Below are 25,073 nucleotides of genomic sequence, written 5' to 3'. Positions count from 1 at the left end.
AAAGTTTGTTTAATTTCATATGATTAAAATACATTTAATTAATGTTTTATGTCTTCATTTGATTACCAGCAAAAAAACACCGAATTTGAGTGAAAATTTTTTTTTTTTTTGAAATATTGTATAAGTTTAATAATTATTTATAATAAAAGTTTCATGATTTCAATTCGTTAGACATGATTTTTGATTGCTAAAAATTTTACACTACGTACCCGTAACACCCCCAAAGACAAAAAATCCTAGGGGAAACGCTGTATCCCTTTATGGACTCACTGTTTTGGCGGTCTCCCATCCAGGGACTGGGTTTCTGGGTCATGGTGAACAGTGTGTCTGAGATGTCTGACAGAAAGCAATCCAAGTCAAACATGTGCACTTCCTCTGATGCCGTCTCGGGCTCTGGATAAATCTGGCTAGTCCATTTCTCCAGTCCTGTTCTGCTGGTCGGACTCTGTGGAGAAGACACATGATTTGAGGAATCATTGAGGACTGGAGGACGAAGCTCACACTGAACTTAACTTTAATGCTAGAGGTTTGATCATTTTACTAACACTAAAACTGATAAATGTTTCCACATCTACATGTTTAACACCAATAACTGAATTATAACTACAGCTCAGGGGTCTCATTTATAAAACTGTGCGTAGGATCCTTACTAAAAGTGTACGAGCGACCGGAAGCCAAAAATATGTTTTTAATATTTAGACTTATAAAACATTAAACACAAGAACATATAGGTATTAAACATATATGTACACGAGAACCTGCACAAAATTCACTTTATAAATCCCAGTCAGCGGAAGATTATGCGCACCGAAATATCCATATATGAAGCTTACAACGCATTGTTTTACTATGCAGATCCTCATTTGCATATAATTTGCATATGCATATTCACGGTACAAGACATTAGGAAAATATGAGATACGGATGTGTCATTTAGTAGCCAATCCTTGCCTTGTTTTCGAATAAATAAATCAAAGAGTATAAAATACATGTCAGAGAAAGTGTTTCTCAATCTTTTCCACTAGCCAAATAGTATTTTTTAATTGCTTTATATTTTTAATTGAAACAGATATGCCTTATTGTGCATTATTGAACATTATTTGCATGCAAATATAATAGTTCATGTGCTAAGCAACCCTCGCTGTAGTTAAAACATTAAAACACAGCATGCCACAGGAAAAGTGTTCAAAAGCAGCGCATAATAGTATTAATATTAACAAAAAACTATAACATCAAGAGAACACTTTCCTCCAGCAACCAGTATCTATAATTAGCAAACAATTACAATCCAATTATCCAATCATTTCCGCCACAGACATAATGAAGCCATGCTCGTTTATCTCAGATATACGTCACAATAGAGAGGAAAAGATTCACATTTCATGCCAACTTCATCCAACGCCCATCTGGCCTAGAAGACATCAGTTATTCATTATTTCAGAAGTTTTTGATGAAAGATTTAATTTCTTTCCTTTGGAAAGGTCTAGCACTGATGAATCATTCACAATCAAACCAGAAACGTGCATTACGAAAGCAAATTCATGATGTTGACTTTAGAACAAATTTCCAAAGCATTTTTTTGACATTTCAGATTTGAATTTCAACATTTTACTCACAGATTTCATTGGAAAACCCCCATCTGCATGTGTTATACCTGGAGAGCTTGCTGATTCTTCTACTGACGTTCGGCACGGGCCTCATGCAGTATTTATAATAAAACCCACAATCACAGGCAGCGTCAATGATTGCGTCTTCTCTGAAAACTACATGCGTTCTGTTTTCCACTTTCTTTTTTCTTACGCACAAAGGTGGCAAATTATAGTATTGGTTTGTGAGCAGGATTGATGTGTGTGTACGTGGGTCTCTGTGCTTACGTGTGCGGTTTTAACGACAGCAGTTTAACACAAGCGTGTAATAGACAGGAACCCCAGCCCGATCCCATTGTGCTTTCATTTCTCAGTCTTTTTTTCCCAGGTTTCTCCGTATCATTGAAGGACGAGCGGGTCTTTTGTTCCTGACCCAGTTCCCGCTGTCACACACTCACGTGTGGAGGACAAAGGCAAACTCACTGCCTTCTACTGGCCCGATGACACACTGCACCTCGACACCAGACGCTGCGGGGTAAACTGGGACACGCGTAGGGGCTAGTTGTCACACACATGGTTTAAAACTTTCCAAACATGCCAGCATGACGAAACTAGTGTATTTACAAGCTGCCATATCAAGACTAAATGTGACCAGTGTTGGGTAAGTTAGTCTAAAAAAGTAATTTATTACTAATAACTCTTTAACAGTGTAATTAGATTACTGTACTAGTTACTCACTCTAAAAAAATATTTAATTACTTATTACTTTCTAAGTTCAATATCAACCTCAACCAACTGAATAATACAAGGATAGTTGTATACTAGTTGATAGTTGAAACTATTTTTTTGAGAACCACTGGTTTATACCATTACGATACGATTTCATGGCATTTCATATGTATTTTACAAGGTAATTCGTACGAATTTGTATGAGTGAGGTCGGACGATTTAGCCACCTCATAAAATGCATCGGAATGATCTATACACAGTATTAGCTCAATTACATCAGAAGTAACTGTAATTAAATTACAGAAAAAATAAGAGTAATCCCTTACTTTACTTTTTCTAGGGATTACTTAGTAATTAGTTACACCCAACACTGTATGTGACCACAACACCAGTCACAAGTCGCACGAGTATATTTGTGGCAATAGCCAACAACACATTGTATGGGTCAAAATTATTGATTTTTATTTTATACCAAAAATCATTAGGATGTTAAGTAAAGATCATGTTCCATTAAGATATTTTGTAAATGTTCTACCGTAAATATATGACATTTATTTTTGTGAGTGGATGCCGCAAAATCACAAACATAAATGGACGATTTTAAAGGCGATTTTCTTAATATTTCGATTTTTTTTTTGCACCCTCAGATTCCAGATTTTCAAATGGTTGTATCTCGGCCAAATATTGTCCTATCCTAACAATTTTTTCTTATTCAGCTTTCAGGTGACATAAATCTCAATTAAAAAAACAACAAAAAACCCTTATGACTGGTTTTGAGGTCCAGGGTCACATATAGAGAAGAAATAGCGGCGAAATTAAAAGGTCTTTGAAAGACATCGCTGAACATTTATTTAACCATAGCAAAAGTAAAATTTTCCATCTCTATTTTTTGTGTTTATTTAAAATTAGACAAATCTGATATTATTGAAATCCTATATTTGTTATTTAACAGTTGAGATAGTTCTTTAATGCTGATCTAACAGCAGAAGACACTAGCCTGGTTTAAATCCCAGTTGCGCAGGCGGGGCATGTTGTCACACTGCGTTACAACGAGCCCCTATTAGAACTATTGCTATTCTACTCTATACTTGTATGAATTCTATTGGGAAACCATGAGGAAAAGGTGAATAAAGACTGAGAGTCAATGTTCAGAAATTATAAATTATTATGTTTTGAACTATGCTGTATATCTGTTTGTTGTCAAACTTAAAAATTAGTTTATTTTAAATTATAAAAAAATACCATTATTTTATATAAAAAAGTTAATAATTGCATTTTATTGAGAACATATTTTAGTTTGTCTGGTATATATTTTTTATTAGATCAGATAACATGTTAAGCTGTCATATGGTCATGTTACAATGTGCATCACCTATGGGGCATGTTGTCACACTTCACTTCCATTTTGGGGGGTAAATCAAGAAAAAGGTATACACTATTAATGAAACAAAACCACATAATTGTACTAGACATGTGGGAAATTATTGTGGAAAAAAATAAATACTCTAAACCTCAAGTGAATTTACACAAACTGAGAAAGTCAAAAAGTTAAGTTAAGTCTAAGCAACAGGCAAACAAATATGGATGAATGGGAAAAGACTGAAATCAGAAAACAGGGAACGTTCTCTGAACTCTGGTTTACATTCTGGCAAGGTTCTCTCAAAAGACTTTCGGGATGAACAATTCTATGAACAATAAGGAACTCCTACAGTTTTATTTCCCGTAATTCTACCGGCCTGGAATTCGAACCGTAATGCATGTAGTGACATCGCCGCTCAGGATTGGTCACTTGTCTGTCGCCTGGCAACCAGTTTCTCTGTAGCTGGCTAAGCGTTATCTTAATCATCAACATAAAATGGCATTAACAAAAAATATTTTGTCTAACATTTTTAAAATGGCACTACTTGTTAGGTTAGGGTTAGAGAACATTCAAAATGTTTCCTTAGAGATTCGTATAACTGGAAAAAAAAAAACATTTTAAAAACATTTTAAAAAAAACTTTGAACTTTAAGAAATAATGTTTTCATAATTTAGCAAAACTTTTTTAGAGTGTTTATGTTAGCTGGGAAGTAAAATATTTTTTAGAATTTCAATATTAATTAAAATAACTGAATTTTCAGTCTTCAGTGTCACAAGATCCTTCAGAAATCATTCACATATGAAATATTTATGATTATTATCAGTGTTGAACACAGATTTCAGGATCTGTGATGAATAGAGAGAACTGTTGAAACATAAATACTTTGTTACTAATATCCTTACTGTCACTTTTAATCAATTTAATGCATTTTCGCTAAATAAAAGTATTAATTTTTTGTTTTAAATCCGTCTGACCCAAGACTTTTGAACATTTGTGTACATTGTTCATACCTCAGTACAGTATATATCATAAATATAACAGGCATTCAGTACCATGGCACAGTATTATCTGGAAGCGTCAGCACTTTTATATGCAAGCGAGGACTAATAAAAATGCATTAAAAGCAGTGCAGTGGATTCACATCTTGCAGTATGTGGGTCAGATTTGATTAAACGCTGTTGAATGTGCGTTTCTTTGACGGCCTCGTCTAACAGAAGGAAAGATTAGCACTTTTAGTCACTAAAAGCAATCAAATGACTCATTTCTCACCCATATGAGCGGCTATGACGCAAATAAACATGTGCATATGCGTTTACTCACAAGCATGTTCTTTTTAGTTTATTAGTTGAATGAAGCAAAAACTGAGGGACTATTAATAGAAATGCACTGTGCAAACATGACCTGCACCGCTAACCCACTAAAGTAAACGCTACGCTACTCTACCAGATCAATGATTGACACTAGACCACCATCACAGCTGCGCTACGGCCCATACATGTGGAAGAGACCTTCAAAAACAGAAGAAATCACAGGTGTGGTTGGGTTGTGAAACAGCGAACCTGCAGAATCCAGAAGGTCATGTGAAATCAACCAAATTTTGGAAACTTCGCCAGCTCAAATTTTTTGTTTTGTTAAAATTAGTTGGTTACACTTTATTTTAAGGTGTCCAGTGTAATTATATATTTAAGTACTGAGTGATATTAATTAACTACATGTACTTACTATAGGATTAGGATTTGGTTGAGGGTTAGTTGCATGTAATTATACATAATTTACTTTACTGTTATTACTATGGTATATATAAGTTGGTAGCACTTTATTTTACAGTCCTGTTCCACATGTACATACTATGTACTTATTATAGCAATTACAATAACTGGGTTATAATTAGTCACTAACCCTGAACCTTTACCTAAACCTAACCCATGTAGTTACCTTATATTACTAGTACTTTCTTGGGTTATAACTAGTCACTAACCCTGAACCTATACCTAAACCTAACCCATGTAGTTACCTTATATTACTAGTACTTTCTTGGGTTATAACTAGTCACTAACCCTGAACCTATACCTAAACCTAACCCATGTAGTTACCTTATATTACTAGTACTTTCTTGGGTTATAACTAGTCACTAACCCTGAACCTATACCTAAACCTAACCCATGTAGTTACCTTATATTACTAGTACTTTCTTGGGTTATAACTAGTCACTAACCCTGAACCTATACCTAAACCTAACCCATGTATTTACCTTATATTACTAGTACTTTCTTGGGTTATAACTAGTCACTAACCCTGAACCTATACCTAAACCTAACCCATGTAGTTACCTTATATTACTAGTACTTTCTTGGGTTATAACTAGTCACTAACCCTGAACCTATACCTAAACCTAACCCATGTAGTTACCTTATATTACTAGTACTTTCTTGGGTAAGTACACTGTAAGCGCATGTACTGTAAAATAAAGCATAACCTATAAGTTCATGTAACATATGTAACAAGGACATATGTTGGCTTTCATCACCATTTATGTTTGTCAAACATAAATAGAGATGAAAGCCAAATTATTAAATGTCACAGATGTATATTGACCGAGTAATCCACTATTTTGTAGGGAAGGTTAAAAATGATAATTTTTGATATTTGGAGCCAAATTACAGGGGGGTAAAAATGACTTTAGAAAGATGGCAGCATCATTATTTTATCTTTACACAGAGATTGGTAGGTCTATTAGTAAAATCTGTTGACTTTAACTATCTTTGTTGCATTATATGCCAAAGATGACAATTCAAAAAACGGCAAAAGGCACTTCTTGTGGTTTTTGCCTCAAGTTTGCATGCCTATAACTCAAGAAGTATTAAATATATAACAATATCCTTTTAGATTACGGTTCTTAACAAACTTTTCTATTGTTATTTTTATTTTAAAGGCCCTCGATGGTTTAGTCTCAGAGCTATGCACATGTTAATGTGGCCCCGTGAGTAATTTGTACACATTTTAGGGGGTCACTTTGCATACAGATGATACTTGTTTTCTTTTAAAGAGCAATATCTGAAGAATAAACTAGAAACTAGAAATGAAACCCATTTCCAATTATTTCGAACCTCTGTGATTTTTGCACGACCTGTGACACCAGACGCAACTGAATAACCAGACAACTTCTTGTCATTTATTGCATTAATACGGTGGGCAAGTTCCTCAGTGATCTTACCTTCTGTAGCATGCACAGCAGATCTTTGTTCTTCTGAAGCTAAAAAATAAAAAAATAAAAAAATAAATCAGAAATAGCAGTGCTTTACAATCCTAATGGAGATTACAAATTGAAATGTCTTGAAATGATGAATGTTATCTTAGTGATGGGTCAATTTTTAGGATCTGGTTTTTGTTCTCTTTGTAAGGGAGACTGAATGGGGTCAGAGATTTTAATGGCCCTTCCTGTGAATATTGAACTTTGGGTTCTTGACCTTAAGTTACTCCCTAGGGTTTGGCAACAGTATCCCAAAAATGCAGTGTTGTATGACTAGCTCTGGTCTGGTTCCTTCAGAAACACAATCGCATTACATATTTTGAATTAAAGTCCACCTGTGCTTGAAGTTTGAATGTTGTTTATATGTCTATGTGGTGTTTTTAATATCTTTAAGAGAAACCATGTGTAAATTCATAAGTCGACAGCATTGCTGAGTATTTTCTGCTTAAAACTGCAGTGAACCAAAGACAGTCTTAAAAACACGGTTTGAAATCGCTGGTGTTTCTGACGTCATAAACTACCTTGTAACCAATCAGATCAACGTGTGATCGTCAACGAGTGGATCTCTGAGTGAGTGAGTGAGAGGAGGCGGGGCTCATTTGCATATTCATAGAACCACGTATACTAAATGAGGCAAGGGTGTCGAGTTACAGTCAAGCTATTTTAAGGCATGAAGAATTTTTTTTCAAGGATAAAATGTTTTTGGTGTCAAAATGTCATTTTGGTGATCAAAGATGAGTTTTAAGGAATACAATTATTGACTACAGGGGGACTTTAAAAAAAGCTTATTTCAGTAAGTAATGGCCGCATTTGAGAAATCACTTAAACTTTTTTGTGAAGATATCTATAATCATGACAGTCATTTTATGGTGGGATTGTTGGGGTGATAAATCGATATATCGTCAAGAATGAAAAATCAAACCATATTTGGAGGTTCTGAGATTATCGTCTAACAACGATTGGCAAATTAACAGAAATGTTTGTAGGCTACCAAATTCTGCTGAGAGCTTTCTGTTGTCAAATACTTTAGTGAATATTAAGTAAATATTGAATGCAAAAATGAATTTTCAACAATTTTTTGGATATCTGTATTATATATTTTGGCATTATATTGGTCATTTTGGTATTTTTTCTTTTCATGACTGGACCTTCGATTATAGGATGAACCGGTATACCGTCCAGCACAATATCATACACAATTACCCATTATATTGGGTCAGTTACTCACTCTTTTCTTATAGTAAATCCTCCATTTGTGATATTCTTTTATCACCACCTCTATCCGTCTCTTCCAGTAGCTTCCCTCCAGAACAATCGCCTGTAAACGGCATAAATAAATACATTCATAATAAAACCTTCGACACTGAAATGCATTTATGGGTTCAGGTCTGTCGTTGAGACTCACCTCAGGTTTGCCGTGGGCATCCGCCTCCGATCCCTCCAGCGGCGTGACAAACCCACACACAGGGTTCTTCCTTTTCTCCACATCTAAAGCAATTTCACATCAAATTTGAAGTTGTAGTTCATTATTATTATGCCCTTCTATAATTACTGGTCTAGTTGTATCACTATGTTACTTCTAAGCATTCTTAAAAATAAAGGTTCTTTGTTGGCATTGATTCCATGAATAACTTTCAATATACATGGAATTTTTGCATTCTAGAATGGTTCTTTATATAGATACGTCGGCCACCATATCGGTATCGGACGATATTTGTTCATTTATAATGTTATCGATATCGGCAAAATAAAAATATTTGGCTGATATATTAAAGCCGATGAATAATAGATTATTTCCTTCAGCAGAGACACTTCAGATGCGCACTGTTCAACATGATTTTTAATTAAAAATTAATTTGTTAAGTCCAACATGTGCAGCGAGTCAAAATAAAAATTATAAAAATAATCAATAGTCAAAAAATAAAATTATATTGAGAACATCATTATGATTGTGTGCTTGGTACATGATTTTTAATTGTGAGACTTTTGTTTTTGTAATCAGGCTCTCAAAAATTATATAAAAATTTGTATTCAGATTTATCTGCCAATATATCGGTTATCTGTTTTTAAATAAAAAAATTATCGGTTATTGGTATCGGTCAAAATTTTCATATCGGTGCATCCCTAGTATATATGTGGATAAAGCCGGAAATGCTAATACATTCAATTTTATATAAAGAGCTTGACGATAACAGTTGCAGTAACAGTTTTTGTGCGGAAAAACAAAATAAAAATAAGGCAGTTGAGATCTGTTATATAATTTATCTCGCTTTATGTGAGTATACTGTATATAATATGCAGAAAAAGTTGGATATAATGTATATAGAGAGAGCAGTGCAATAATACAGTTTACATTTTGTGATGATATTATTAATCACGCAGCCGAGATTTGCTTTATAGCGAACACATACTGAAAGGACGTTTTACCAGTTTAACAGTTTTGAGAAACACTTTTATATGAGAGAAATGATGTAAACTGTGAGTAACTAAGACTAGAAATGAGATTAGGAGACTCACATTGAATGAACCAGGCCCTCCAAATGCCGTTATTCAGCCGGATTTTATCCCTCCACAACAACCTCAAACCTTTGAAAGACTTCCACTTTGGAGACACAATCTTCCCACTGAGAAGAAACACAAACATCAATGCAATCAACACTTTAGATGCAACTTTATTTGTACGCTGCACCATAATGCTAGCCTGGTGAATACAAACAACATACATTTTTATCAATATTTTATTATAAGTTTCAGCAGTGTCAGAAACATATATCACAGATTCAATGAACTAAATACAAACAGAAGCCATGAAATTAATTAACCAGATCAAAATTAAATAATGATACAAAACAAGTACACATAAATAAGCTTTGTTTGAGACTCTGACATATGAAATCTTCCCTTTTCACCTCGTTGGCTCTTTATAAACACGCTTTCTCCACTTTAAATTGTGTTTGCAGTCCGAATAATTTCATCAGTCTAATGCGGCGACACGGCTGCCCATTATCTGACGACACTTTACACCATTTACTGATGACGCTAGTGCACTTAATCTAAAAAAACAAGAGGCAAGTGAACTAAGCGTGTTGTGTTCACTCTGTTGCTAAGAGTCCAGTGAGAATGATTGATAAAATGTGGGATATGGCTTGAAGCCTGACAGATAAACATCACTGATAGGACGTCATTGAGCTGAAAGAAGTCAAATAAGATACATGTTCCTTCTTCCTGTATATGCCCTTTCTAGGATACGCCTAAGTGCAGTTGTGTAGTAAAACAACAAGTGCAAAATATTTACTTACAAACCTTTATTGTCAGACAAACACCTTTGACCTAAACTTTTAAGATTTAAAGTTAATACTTCAATAATTAAACAACACTTTTACATTTTTATGATTTTTTATTTTTTTTTTAAAGAAAATGTGAGTGGTGCATGCAAAACTGTAGGGTGGCATTGTTTAATATAGGGTTAGGGATGCAAAATATATCAGTATCGGCTGATATATGTTCATTTTATAATGTTATTAATGGCCCAATAAGAAAAAAAATTGGCTGATAAATAATGTATTATTTCTTTCAGCTGAGACACTTCAGATACGCACTGTTCGTTCAACATGATGGTTTTGAATTCCTTAAAATATTATTTAAATCACTTCAAAAAGTAAAATGCAAGTCTGTCATATAGGCTACATAAAATTATAATGAGAACATTATTATAATTGTGTGCTTGGGACATGGATTTTAATGATGAGACTTTTTGTTTTTGTAATCAGGCTCATAAAATGATATATAAAAATTTGGTTTATATTTATTTGCCAATTTATCGGTTATCGATTTTCAAATATAAAGAATTATCGGTATCGGGCAAAATTTTCATATCGGCGGATCCCTAGTTAGAGATTTGTGCAAAACCTTAAAGGGTTAATTCACCCAAAACTGAAAATTATTCCATAACTAGCTCACCCTCCAGCCATCCTAGGTGTATATGACTTTCTCCTTTCAGCCAAACATAATCTGTTATATTAAAAATATCCTGGCTCTAGCAAGTTTTGTAATGGGAGTGAATGGTAACTTAGATTTTGAAGCCCAAAAAAGCACATCCATCATCATAAAAATAATCCATACGACTCCAGGGGTTAATAAAGGCCTTCTGAAGTGAAGCGATACGTTTTTATAAGAAAATATTCGTATTTATAACTTTATGAACTATAATCTCTAACCTGACTAATGAAAAAAATTCATTTTTGGGTGAACAAACCCTTTAACCCTAAATATGATCAATATAGTGACCCTTAACTTAACTTCTGTACTACAAATGCTATCAGAGGATATTCACACAGTGTTTTTATGGTGCAATATCTGTATCTCACTGGCCAATAACAACAGTCATAATGCTATTGTCATATGTGGTGATACGAGTAGATGTTTTTGATAGCCTTTCTAAGCTGACATGATTTCTCGTTTGATTTGACGTCAGGTCATTAGCATGTCATAAATCGCTACTGCTGACTCACGGCCAAAGTCATACTGATGTTGCATCACAATATATTACAAAAAAGTTTCTCCAGGTCTTTTGACAAAGTCTGTCTGGTGCTATCATCATTAGCATGAGGAAACAGCAAAGAATAATGCATGTTTTAAGTAAAGGCAACACAGATAAGTCTTTAAATGTAAGAAAATAATTTATTATAGGCTGTGGAATGTGGATGGAACACCAGCATCCCGACAAAAACACTCAAATCTTTTAATAGGCCAACTTGCAAACCTAAAAAAGGTTTAAAGCAGGATTGCCTAAGTAAATGTCTCGATACACTGTAGTAAACAACAAGACATTCAAGACTTTGGTCAGAGGTGAGACAGCTAAAAAAAATCCAGTGCTGTCTGTGTGTTGCATCATTGTGGGTGAAGAAAGAAAATCTGTGTGTTTTGGAGAAGTGGTGTGGATTCCTCTTTGCTCGTTATTCTATAACTCTCACCTCGTTTCTCTTCCAACTCCTGTCAAAGTCCAGAGGAGGGTTTTTAACTCCGTCAAGGATTTCACAGCGGTTTCGAAAGCAAGACTGGGTGGTGAAACTCTATTAACTTGCATTAAAATTGTAATAATATATTATAAAGACCATTAGTAGTACATTTCATTCACTCATTATTATATTAGCATTACATCATTCTTATTCGTGACTTGGGCTGATGGTATGACGATATATCTATCTATAAAATGTCTATCGTTTGAGATTTTGCTGATGCCCGATATTTCGGCCGTTATCGGCCCGATAAAAAAAATTAGCCAATATCTTAAAGCCGATAAATAATGTATTATTTCCTTCAGCTGAGACACTTCAGATGCACACTGTTCAACATGATGATTTTGAATACTTGAAATACGATTGGAAAGGAAAATACAGTTAAGTGCAACACAAGTCTGTCATATAGGCTACATTAAATTAGCAAAGAATTAATTATAGTACATTATAATTGTGTGCTTGAGACATGGCTTTTAATGGTAAGACTTTTGTTTTTGTAATCAGGCTCTCAAAAATTATCTAAAAATCTGGATTTAGATTTATCGGCCAATATATCGGTTATCGGCTTTTAAGTATAAAGAACTATCGGTTATCGTTATCGGCCAAAATGTTTATATCGGTGCATCCCTATTTGCTATATCGTGTATATTGCGGAATGTAAATATAGGCTATACACTTATCACATCACAGCACTATTGACACTTCAAAGTGATGAAATGCCTGAATGAGAATATAAAGAGCGGGACGTGGTTGATGTAAAAAAGTGTAAGCGCAATATCCTGAAAAGGAAGGCGTACAGAAAGCTGCATCGCTCAGAAGGCGATGGCAAACTTGGGATGTGCTTGATGTCATGGGCGTCGGAACCATTGTATATGTGTGGGACAAGACCCACCTACTTTTTAAGACCAATGATATTGGACCCACTCACTTCTACTAATTCAGCGCATATGTCTGTTCACTTTTCAGAGCGCCGCCAGTCAAATCCATTCCACTTGAGAAAAGCCCTCATAAATTGAACTCCATTCCGCGTTTTAGCTTCAGCGTTTATTTCCACGCTTCTGCTCAATCCATCTCCACCTGATTCATTCAGAGTCCCACCCAAGCGTGCCGCACAAACCCTGAAAAGTGAAGCCAAATCGTCTCGATCGCCCCCCGGTGGCCGGTCCTAGTATAGCTCATAAACCCCGCCTCCCCGTGTTATTCAACGGGACGTGAGACCAACTAAACAATTGAATTAAACTTCACATATCTTATTTCCAAAGATAGTTTCTCTCATTTACTGTAGTGATCATCACGCTGATGTAATTTCAAGGTTTTTGTTTTTAGTTAGTTATTTGATGCTATAAAAACGGCGCTGTGTCTTCATGATTGACAGCTGTGATTGACAGGTTCTCTGAGTGAAGTAGTCACTGAAGCAACAACAGACATTTTTTCGGGATCTTTGGAGGACTGAGGAGATTGGAGCTTTATATTTAATATCTAAATTTCTATAATTAATTATTTCACACAGACATAATGGGTTGTTCTGCAGGAGAATGTGCTAACCGATCTGGCATGTCCGATCAATCTTTGAGTTTTTTGCGCATGCAAAATAAATGAATAAATTATAAGATGCTAACCTAGCTAAAACAGACTACATGAGCCAAATATGAAGTTGATTTAGTTGTCCACCAAATTGTGATAGTTGATTAATTGCAGTAATATGCAGTAGGCTACTCGTATTTTACAGGATAGGTCCTATATTAACACATTATATACTATACGATATATTAAAGTAACACCAGGTAACTTTTGCTCTCGGGGTCCCCCTACAGTTGGGAAACAGTATTGTCCTCTACTACTGTCGTAAACTCTGTCATCGTGCATTTGTTGACAACCATGATAGCCCTGAACACTGTAGGAGGAGGTCACATGCAGGTGTTCTGCTTGCGTCGCGTGTGAAATGTCTTCATCCCAGGTACAGTGGCATATATTTCAGCATGTCATATGAATATAATTTCATGGGTTTTATTTGTTTTCTAACGACAAATGATCGCGATGATCACGTTTACAAGCCAGTGTCATTATAGTAGCCTAGTCTATTGGTTACCGTTTTACTGAATCTATATGATACTTCAATGCAATGTTTGAGTGGTAGATAATAACCATATATCGTCAATATTATAATATCAAGCTACCATAAATAAATCTGCAAATTTTACAAATCGATTTGCATTATAGCTTGAGGCAAGACAAATAATCATTACCTGATTCATGAAGATAAACGAAGGATAAGATAGCTTCCGTAACATAGTCAGGCAGACAAAAAAACACCCCAGACTACGGGGTTTCATTGGTTGTTGCGTTAAATGTTACCCAGATACAATAGTGCTATTTTCTGATTGGCTAACAACACCAGACGAACAACACCAGATGAGACACGCTTGAATTCATGCCTGTTCCACAGTGAGAGCGGCGCGGCCAGAGTTTTGGGCACTGCGGCATATTAAATATATTACAAATAGTTTTTCAGCGTGAGAAATACAATGTGTGGCGGGAGAGCGTGACAAAAGACCGAAATGAGTGACTGTCACGCTCAATGCGTGACACTTGACAGCCCTGCGATTTTAAGGAAGTGGGGGAAGTGGTGGAAGTAACGTATATGCCGTAAAGCAGTCGAGTTTTGTAGTTCTCTTTGTTCGCCGGTTACTACCCGAAACCCGAAGTTTAAAGGTACGATTAAAAACGCTACAGACCCCGTCAGGCTATGGCAGACGTGTCATTCAACCTATTGTAAGTCGATGTACCATCACAAGAGACTTGGAAATATATTATGAAGGTTGAAAAGTTACCTGGTGTTACTTTAAAGTGTTACTTTTTAAATATGACTATGTGGTTAGTAGTTGTATTTACCTTTTTTAACGAGGAACAATCAGCAGACATCAAAATTGGAGCAAAACGGAGCAGACAGGCCACTTATAAAAAGTGCAGGGCATGTGCTTGCGATTGATTCAGCGAGAGTGAGGGCGGGCGTTGATTTCGCGGCTTTACTTCCTGCTCACTACTGCGCTTGTCTGGTCCCGAAATCGCAACTGCGCAGACTCAAGTCCCAAGATGTCAGCGCCATATCGGGACAATGGCGGCTTCACTTCTCGCCAATGGAAGACAGCGAAGGGGCGTCGTCCATCTTTTTTTACAGTCTCAAAAACACTTACTTTCCAGGCCAGACGAGCCAATGCGCGTGTGCTGTCCCAAGCACGAGTCTCAAGTTCCTATGGGAACCGGAGCTTCTTAGTTAGAATACAGATCATACGAAGTTTAAAACGTTTAAATAGACATATCAAGTAGTAATTAATTAATGTATATGAATCTTGGTTGATTATTGGCTATTAGAGCTGGTTGCTGAGACCGAGACGCGCAGAGATGGCAATTAACACCCTGATTGATTTGTGACCGTGCTGTGCTTATTCCATTCGAGTAGCCTATCATATTATACAAGGCTTAAATCATTTGAATATACATACAATAATATACAATATCATATCGTAGAACATGTAGTAGCCTATTCGAGTTGATATTACTCTTGCCAAGCTCTGATTTCTGAGAGATGCACGCCACGCATAGACGGATTTGCGCTCGTTTCATTTTTACTCTCACTCATTCACTTCACTCATTATTGCATAGAGATTTTTAAAAAAGCTACTTGGCTTCGGGAACACCCTTAATTTACTCCAGTAAAAAAATCTGGAGGATGACACACGAATTCATTTCTCTTTCACGTCTTATTGCGCTTGAATAGTCGAATACACACGCAATTATGTCTTATGCACTTATGTAAACACAGCCGGTTATGTCTCAAGTGAAAGTAAAAAGTTGGGTGTAAACCGGATGTGTTTCTGTATAATGGATCAGTGCATTTGGTCTTAAAGTGACAGCAGCCTAATATACTGATCTGCTGATCTGTGTCATTAATGGTAATCAAACAAAAGAGAAAAAAACTTACAGCTCTTGACTGAATGACTTTTTTAGCTTTAATAAGAATACATTTATATTTAATTGATACGGTGGAGACTGTGCAATTTTATTAAATTTGATTAAGTTTCTGTACTAATTCTAACTACACTAAAAAAATATTGGTTTGTTTCAACCCACAAACCCAAAGGTTGGGTTAGTCCAAATCTGACTGTTGAATCAACCCAGTGTTGCTAAATAAACCTGAAAAACTTAATTTAAACCATATTTTGGTAATACTGTATTTGTCTTATTTTGGTTGTAATTTGCTTTTTATTAACAGAAATGAGATCAAATAACAACAAATATTGTGATATCGTTATCGTGAAATAATTTGGTCACAACGCCCACCCCAATTCATGACAGTTAAAGTTATGATACTGCAAGCTTGCAATAAATATCACTGAAATTGCATTGTCTAAATAGAATTATGTTTTCATTTCTAAATAGTTTAACATACACAGTGAGGTGAATGGTCAATTATATTAGTACTTTAATGGTTATACACTTAAGTAAAATTGCAATGAGGTAGATCAACTCTATTATAACGTTCTATGAGGTTAAGCAAAATTGAAATTTAAATGCAGTTTGGATGTTTTGTATCAGTATGAACACTGCCATTAGGTGAATTTCACTAAAAATATCAGTTACAGATTACAATACATTCGCTGTTTTACAGTTTAAACATTGCAGTGAGGTGTAAGTTCAATGTATCTATACTTTACTGTTTTAAAGTGATGTAAACATTAACATTAAGGTGAACTCATACTTCAACTGTTTATAGTAAAGCAGACATTGCAGTAAGGTAAATTAGAGTTAAATGATATGTTAGTTTTACCTGTATGCCAGTGTCATACATTCAAACAGGCGCGTGAGAGTTGGGTCGATGCTCAGTCGTCTGGAACTCAATGGACCGAAACTGTAGGTCTGGCAGTCCGGTTTAGTAACAGTGTCATAATTATCAGAATAATTATAAAGAGCTGCGCTTCTCCTCCTGACTGAGTCGCTGTGAGGCGAGGAAACCATGAAATGCCCGCTGTGGATCACCTGAGTCCGCCGGACTGATCCGAATCCCACTCCGGCGTCCACACTGGGCAAATGGTCATCCGGATCCGAATCAGACTCCGAATCCGGTCCGATTTGATTGGGTTCTGCCGTTTCTGAGCACTCTGCCTTTGCCATAGTGTTATTCTCTGCTGTCACACGCTGTTCAAAAGCAGTTCACTGAGAAAAACGCCATATGAGTGAGGAGGCGCGTGCACGCTCTGCCCAACTCCAACTTAGTATGCAACAGGTCAAAGATCAAGCGTGACAGAATGATTACAACTCACTGATTAAAACGCTGCATTGAGCTGTTTCAGACTCTCCGAGGCAGTTTAAACTCGCGCACAATTGTGTAAGTGTGTTGTGTGTGAGTTGATGTCTGTAGTGTGGCATCATAGATGCTATTATTAGTAAGAATCTATTTGATCTGTAAATATGTCCTGGTCTAGAAGAGGCGCGTGCATGCCATGTCGTAATAACAACTTTCACATTTCAACTTGTAAAAAGCATTCACGTCCTCGTAGAGCTCGTAATTTAAATTTTGTAAGCTGGGAATCTTCTGAGAGCTCCTTGTATCATATACAGTTTGTATAAATAGTGTATATTTTTTTTATTTTATACCGGTAAATAAAATATATTTAATGCAAACAAAAGGTCACGTTTTATAACTAATACATTATCACAAAAGGTAAAATAATCATACATTCATAAATAATTCATACATTTATTTAAATAAAAATAAAACGAAAAAGACATTATGTGAAATGTAAATATTATCCTGCATGGTTTATCTGTATTGTAAATATTCTGTAAATATTAATTATTAATAATATTTATTTTAATATATTTGATATTTTATCTAAAAAATAAGTTCTACAAAATGCATACAAAAATAGAAACAATCTGAATAAAAATAAGTTAAATTGACTTGAATAAAAAATACATTTAAATTCAATGAACAATATAATAATAACAATAATAACTACCTGTAACTAAATAACTTTTATAAACCCGCTCGGAGAGATTACGGACTACAAAACCCATGGGCGCGGAAACAACTTCCGGGTATGTGTGACGTCAGCGGAAGGTTAAAAGTTGCTGATTGGTGACCATCCGCTTGGTTTGTTTGTGTTTTCTCTGGGATTGAGTTGTGTGGAAGTGTTTTAGGTTCAGTCAAAGCATGGACGCGGTTCAGAGACACAGATCAATGTACAAAGGCACGACACCACCATGGAAAGAAACATACAGGAAGGTAAATGTCATGTTTGCTTGCTTATGTTCTGGATTATCGCATGAAAGCTTTCAACAGCTGTAGTACGGTCATATTATGCACATTATATTTAGCATACAGAGAATAATGAATGCTAAATAAAAAGGATAATTACGTTGTGACATTATTTTCATGCCATTTACAAATGTAAAGTTCTTTATGGCGATAAATTAATATATTTACCAGCCCACAGCCTCAAATCTCTCAATTTGATACGTTTGTATCTCAAAAGTTAAAATAAAAATAAACGCACAGAAACTGAGAAATGTTTAGAAATAGAATGTGAATTTTAGCTTGAATCTAAATTGTTTAAAATTTCCATATTTACGTTAAAGTCCCCCTGTGGTGACAATCCAGTTTTTAATGTTATTTATATGTCTATGTGGTGTGTTTAATATGCTATAAGACAAACCATGTGTAAATGCATAAGTCAACACCTTTGCTGAGTATTTTCTCCTTAAAACTGCAGTGAATTAAAGAGTGTCTCAAAAACACGGTTTGAAATTGCTGGTGTTTCTGACGTCACAAACTACGTGGCTAATTTGCATATTCATAGTACCGTATACTAAATGAGGCAAGGGTGTTTAGTTGCATTCAAGCTATATTAAGGCATGAAGAAAAAAAATCAAAGAAAAAACGTTTAAATATGTAATTTTGGTTATCAAAGATGAGTTTTAAGGGATAAAATAATTGACTACGGGGGACTTTAACACCATGAACTATCGCCACTGTTCCCTTGAGAAAGGCTTTAAGATGATCATGTAATCTTCTGTCTCCCAGCGCTGTGTGGAGCGTCTAAAGAACAGCCGGTCGCGGTTACTGGAGAAGTTCAGACAGATGGGAGAGGATCCGACCGGATCGAACCGCTCTCTGCTGGTGCAGGAAGTGATGGAGGAGGAGTGGAGCGCATTACAGTCGGCCAATCACAGGCTCCCGTCACTGTGGAACGCAGACGGCATCAGAGATGTGCGTTTTGTTCCTGAGACACGCGAACACTCATGTCGTTCACAGCGGACAGTGATCAAAGGGTTTTAAAGGGGCATTCGGCAACTCTAGCTATTCCTTCGCTGATTTTCACTGGTTGGTTTTCCGCCTGGGAACGCTGGGGGGGAAAGTCACCATTCTCACCAGAACAGGTTATTAAACCATCCAAATGATTTCTAAACTGTTTTATTAAGCTGAAATAGTTGCCGAATGCCCCTTTAAACTCCACTATGGATATAAAGGACACATGAAAGCCAATTTACCTGCACACATTTGCACAAGTACATTATAGTTAGGTTTAATTACATTTACATTAATGGAATATTAACATGAAGGATTTTACTTCTTCACACTCCTAAACACAATATAGCTTGGCTTTAAACTCGGTGCATCTTAAGTGTCCTCATACACTGGTACATGTAATAGAGTTGAAGTTAATCAACTTAAAAAAGAGTTTGCATCAACTCCGTTTATTGTGAAATTGAAGTTATTCACTGAAATTCACTTTTGCTTTTTTCAAACTTTTTTATTGCAAGAAAAATGACAATAGTCCAAACAGTACATATTTTACAGGATCTTAAACATTTTCAAGCAAATATATACACTAATGTGTACATTACATTATTAGTACAATAAATGGCTAAATGAACATTTGGAAATGTAAAATGATATTTCAACAAACTAAAGTAAAAGATATAAATAACTGGCTTAAAAACTTTTTTTTTGGGGGGGGGGGGGGTACTAATGTGCTGAAAACTTTTGCACTGTATATATCAAATATGTACACTTGTTCTAGCTCAATGTAACAATCCCGTCCGACATAAATAGGGAAAAAAAAAAAAATTTTAAAAAGAAAAAAGTAATACATTTATGGCACATGAAAGTTCTGGTCATAACTCTTAAAAAAAAAAAGTATTTTTTTTATTCATTATTCTTAGTGATTTGATCCAATGTTCTATTTTGCATAATAACTCTATAAGAATGTATGGTTAACTTCCTTATTCTTGCGGCAAAATGTTATTTTCAGGTTTCTTTAGAAAAAAAACTAGTTTTATAATGACTTGTTTTGGTTTTCAAAAAGACAAATAACATCCTTAATGTGTAAATTATAGTTCATATTAATTTTACAGAAACAAAAGGAACTCAAATCATTCCAGAAAAGTGATGAAACATTTCGAGAGAAAAATGTATGACAAACTTCTTCATTCTTCTGAATATGCATAAATCCTCTGCATCAGTATTTGGATAAAAGTGCATTGCAAGGTTGGGTGTGATATTTATTTCGAGACTGAGAAAGTTGAAACATAACTGAGATAGTCGTTTAGAGCAGGGACGCAAAATGAAAATAATATTTTCATAAAAACGAATATCTCAGTCATGTTTCGCTTTAAGTAAAGAATGCAATAATACATTTATTCGTTAACTTTCTCAGTCTCGAAATAAATATCACATAAACAATAAAATCTACCCTTGCAATGCACTTTTATCCAAATACTGATGCAAAGGATTTATGCATATTCTGAAAAGAATTTAAGTGAAGAAATTTCTCATACATTTTTTTTTCTTGTAATATTTCATATTTTTATATTTCAATATTTCCCTTTTCTGGAATGAATTGAGTTTGTTTCTGTAAAGTTAATATGAACTATAATTTACACATTAAGGATGTTATTTGTTATTTTCATCTTATTTTCATTTTTCAAATATTTTCATATTTATTATGCATGTTATTTTAAACTTTTTTTTTTTAATCGCTTTCATCACAGAATTAAATTTGTTAAATTTTTTATGATAAAATATCACCATTAGGGTAGAATAAATCGGCAACAAAAGTTATGTTTTATATTAAACCATTTATCAAAAAAATGTTTCTGTTTCTAATTTTAATATCTGAATTATTGAATATTCAAACGTGTGACGATGCGTAATTTGATGTCATCGTAACCCCGTTTGAACATGTGATTGTGTTTTTCCTCGTCAGGTTTCCAGCGCTCAGCAAGAGTTTGACGAGCTGTCAGCGTTTGAGGAGATTCAGCAGGAACTTATAGCGCAAGGTTTGCTCTTCCTTAGTTACATTTAAATATTCTTTTATTAGGATAGATTGTTTATTTATATATTTACTATGCTACATTTGACATGATCTATACATATTTTTTGTTTATTTGTTTGTTTTATTGTTTATTTATAATAATATGTTGATGCTTTGGCAACATTGTGTTACGCAGTCATGCTAATAAAGCTCATTTGAAATGAAAAAAATGAAATAATTCACTAATCGTGACACGATGGAGATGCATTCTGGGGTCCTTCGTTTCAGAGTCACACTCAGGACCTTCGGGTCCAAATGGGCCGGAGGGGTGGGATTCATATTTATTAAAAGAAAATCATCTTTTTTTTTTTTACTTGTTTTTTATAATATTTTTTCTTTTCTTCTTTGGTGTTTTGAGATAATTTTATGATTTATAATTAATATTTATGCAATAAATATGACCCATTTTCCCCCAATTTCCCCCCCATTGAATATAATAGAAAATTATTTAAAAAAATATATATTTTTTATTTTTTTTAAAGCTGTATTTCATTTTAGTGTCAAGCTTAGACCTCATGAAAGCAATTTTTGAAATGAGATGGATGCCATCTGGTGGACAAACTGAGCATTTTAAAAATGCAAAACGCTTATGAAATCTGAATTTTTTAGTTTATGTATAAAAGTGTGTGTGTGTGTGTGGATGTGTCTGTTTTGCACTCTTGATGTTTTATAGATTCACCCCTTCACTGTTGTGTGCTTTTTTTCTGGATCGTGGCTGATTTGTAGATTGTACGCACAAAAAAACTCGGTATTTTCACATTTTTCCCAATTTCCCATTCATTTCCTATGCCTATGGATGTTCATATACCAAGTACCAAAAAAGTCACCAAAGTTCAGACCATTCCGATGAAGCTATGATTTTTAAAAAATAAATATTTAAATGTTTCGGGTCCATTTGGGCCGAAGGACCCCAGAGGGTAAGGTGTGGGGAATGTGTTAATCACTTAAGATTATTTCAATGTTTTTATTCAGAAAATATATTAATGGTCATTTTTTAAAAAGGTTTCTCCCGGAATAATTTTAGAATTTCTTACAAATTTGAAAAATTCTATGCAAATGTTATTATTACTGTTGTTACTATTGGTATACATGTCAGATTTTTTTAAAGGAAAGTTATTATTGTAAACAATGCATTGAATTGATTGTAATCACAATAATTTTTTTAAATTGAAATACTGTTGATTGCCATGAATATAGCGTTAAATCGTAAATAAATACATTTCAATGTCTCTCCTCGTTCAGAGCTGTTGATTCTGGAGGAATATAACCGCAGTGTGTGCTATGAAGAACAGTATTTAGACTCGGTGTTGGAGGGAATGGAGCCGGGTGGACGGATCATATGTCCTGTGTGTCATGTGTAAGTGTGTGCCACAAACCAATCTTTCCTGCAAAACCCATCCATCTTAATAACATGTAATTGTGTTACTCTCTCTGTGCAGGAATAATCTGACAGTGAACAGTCATTTCACATCATGCCCGTGTGGTCTTTACGTCAACACGATTGTGAGTACACTTTTAAAGGGGCTATATGTAAGAATTAATCACTGTTTTATTGCTGATGTGTGAACGGCTTGTAACGAAACTTAAAAAACGAGACTTCCTCGCTTGTCTCTGAAAGCCTGTCGACTGATTTTTATGTGACGGACTCGGGAATGTTTTTGGCGGGAAAATCGCAGATGTGTGTTTTACACCCTGTTCAATGACACATGAAACTAATGCTTATACAATGTTCAGGATAATGCTGAAAGAGCCGTTCTGGACTTTAATGTCAATGTGTCGTGCGAAGAAAAGAGATTCATTCAAACTATAGTCTCACATAGTCAGATCTATATAGTCTCAAATATACTTTATAATCAAATAAGTGCAGCTGCAGTTCACTTTATGGCCACCGGTGTCGCTAACGAGTTTCTCAATTCTACATGATAGCACCTACAATATGAATTTCTCAAAGTTGTAAGTACGTTTTACAAGAGAATTTTTCTTTTCTACGGTTAAATTCAATGTGTTACTTGGCATTTCTTTACAATTTTCACTCAGAAATTGCTAGTTAATTCCACACAAACAAATACAAAGTAAATCTTACACCATTTTTTTTCACTAGTAATATAGATACTGGTTTAATAAATCCAGTAAGATCTGATTGTTAATGCATTGACTAACATGAACTAACTAGGAGTAATATATGTTTTACAGCATTTAATAATCTTATTTAATATTCACGTTAGTTCACAGTGCATTAATGTTAACAAATACAACTTGTTTACAAATATTAAAAATGTATTAGTAACTGTTGAAATGAGCTAAAATGAGTAAATATTGTTGCAGTATTTCATTGTTGGTTCATGTTTAGGGTTGCCAACTTCAGAAAGGAAAAATACGGCACAATCGTGGTTCTTTACAGGAAAATAAGGGACATTGAAATATTTGTACTGTATCACACAGTAAATGTCATGTCAGGTTCGTATGTGTTTAAAAGGTTCTCAGACATAAACACATTTGTTTCGCTTAAACTATTTATGTACAATTTAATTCTAAAACTAATTTTAAGGTCACACAAAAAAGTCACATTACACACAAACCTTAGTTCAAAATAATGGCGTTTATCTGAAGTAGAAAGCTTTTGTAACATTATACACTACATTTTAAAGACATTAAAGACAGTAATATCCTACTTTTATTCAGCAAGGACGCATTCAATTAATCAAAAGTGACAGTAAATACATTTATAATGTTACAAAAGTTTTTTATTTCAGATAAATCTCGTTTGAACCTTCTATTCATCAAAGAATCCTGAGTCTTTTTTTTATTTTTTAAACATGAATAATAATCAGAAATGTTTCTTGAGCAGCAAATCACATCAGCGTATTATTCCCTCGGGTAATTTCATGTTTTCTTGCGTGTCTGGATGATGGACTCATGAACAATAATCAACAATAATCACGTTGTTTGAATTCGCCGAAATCAAGACCCGGCCGGACAGTGAAAGGGATTTGCCGCGAGCTCGAGTCCGGATCGAACCGGGATTCTGTTCGCAAATCAAACAATGATTAGTCCCAAAAGAATAATTAATTCTCAAATTAGAGTTTGTTATTGGTATGGTCTGATGCGCACGAGGGAGCGCTGTGATTGGATGATGAGTGTCGTGTCATTCTCTAGTGTCGTGTTGCTGGTGTATCAGTCAGTGGTTAGATCAGTCCAGAAACGGGACAAATAAATTAGGCCCAATATACGGGACGTCCCGGCTAATACGGGACAGTTGGCAACCCTATTTGTTAACCACTAATGTTGACACTTTATTATAAAGTGTTACCATAAATGCATTCTTTGTTTGGTCTGGATGGAGTATAATATAGTGAATATTTGATTAACTCCACTATTAGCCCGTGTTTATATGTGACGTTAGAGATGTGTCATGTCTCCACAGGGCAGGAACGTTTCATCGCAGGTTTTACAGAGTCTTCTAGAGAGCCGTGTGACGGAGCACATGGAGGATTGTCTTCATAACCCCTCCTTCTCTATGGCCTTTAACACTGACGGATCCCCGAACCTCATGATCAGCTGCACGGTACTCATGTCACGTGACCAGAGTCCGTTTCTGCAGCTCGATTTACTCTAATCACATGATCTTCTCTTCTTCCCAGGTGTGTGACTATCTGTCTGTCGTCCTGTGAGCCGTTCCTCCACACTGCACAGAGTCTGACGGGTGTTTTTAAATGTTATTTCTGTGAAATAAAGAATTATTTTTAACCTTTA

General features: G+C 35.0%; 2 protein-coding genes across 2 annotated transcripts in view; one reads left to right on the top strand and one right to left on the bottom strand.

The window, feature by feature from the left end:
- The window catches only part of mlxipl (MLX interacting protein like), a 47,884-nt gene extending 30,469 nt beyond the window's left edge, over positions 1–17,415 (bottom strand). Inside the window, exons 1-6 of the mRNA XM_077222481.1 lie at positions 16,772–17,415; positions 9,443–9,549; positions 8,331–8,413; positions 8,154–8,243; positions 6,890–6,928; positions 271–445 (exon numbers count right to left, since the gene is read on the bottom strand). Coding sequence (XP_077078596.1) covers positions 271–445; positions 6,890–6,928; positions 8,154–8,243; positions 8,331–8,413; positions 9,443–9,549; positions 16,772–17,115 — 838 coding nt within the window. The 5' untranslated portion in view covers positions 17,116–17,415. The remainder of the gene's footprint in view (positions 1–270; positions 446–6,889; positions 6,929–8,153; positions 8,244–8,330; positions 8,414–9,442; positions 9,550–16,771) is intronic.
- Positions 17,416–18,066: 651 nt separating this feature from the next.
- Positions 18,067–25,073, top strand: rpain (RPA interacting protein). Its single transcript, XM_077223074.1, has 7 exons — positions 18,067–18,229; positions 19,028–19,213; positions 21,213–21,285; positions 22,563–22,677; positions 22,760–22,823; positions 24,745–24,885; positions 24,962–25,073. The coding sequence occupies exons 1-7, from the start codon at positions 18,158–18,160 to the stop codon at positions 24,989–24,991; spliced, it is 681 nt and encodes a 226-aa protein (XP_077079189.1). The 5' UTR covers positions 18,067–18,157; the 3' UTR covers positions 24,992–25,073.

The sequence above is a fragment of the Siphateles boraxobius genome, unplaced genomic scaffold (genome assembly GCF_051911475.1).
Source record: "Siphateles boraxobius isolate OS27281-9 unplaced genomic scaffold, OSU_SipBor_1 120, whole genome shotgun sequence".
Lineage (NCBI taxonomy): Eukaryota > Metazoa > Chordata > Actinopteri > Cypriniformes > Leuciscidae > Siphateles > Siphateles boraxobius.
This window is presented reverse-complemented; position numbering and strand designations above follow the sequence as displayed.

What these genes read in the sequence shown, in the direction of transcription:
- rpain (XM_077223074.1), top strand. Translation starts at nt 18,158, where the DNA reads ATGGACGCGGTTCAGAGACACAGATCAATGTACAAAGGCACGACACCA. An exon ending in ACGCAGACGGCATCAGAGAT is followed by an intron (nt 19,214 to 21,212) that starts GTGCGTTTTGTT and finishes TTTCCTCGTCAG; the next exon opens with GTTTCCAGCGCTCAGCAAGA. An exon ending in ATATGTCCTGTGTGTCATGT is followed by an intron (nt 22,678 to 22,759) that starts GTAAGTGTGTGC and finishes CTCTCTGTGCAG; the next exon opens with GAATAATCTGACAGTGAACA.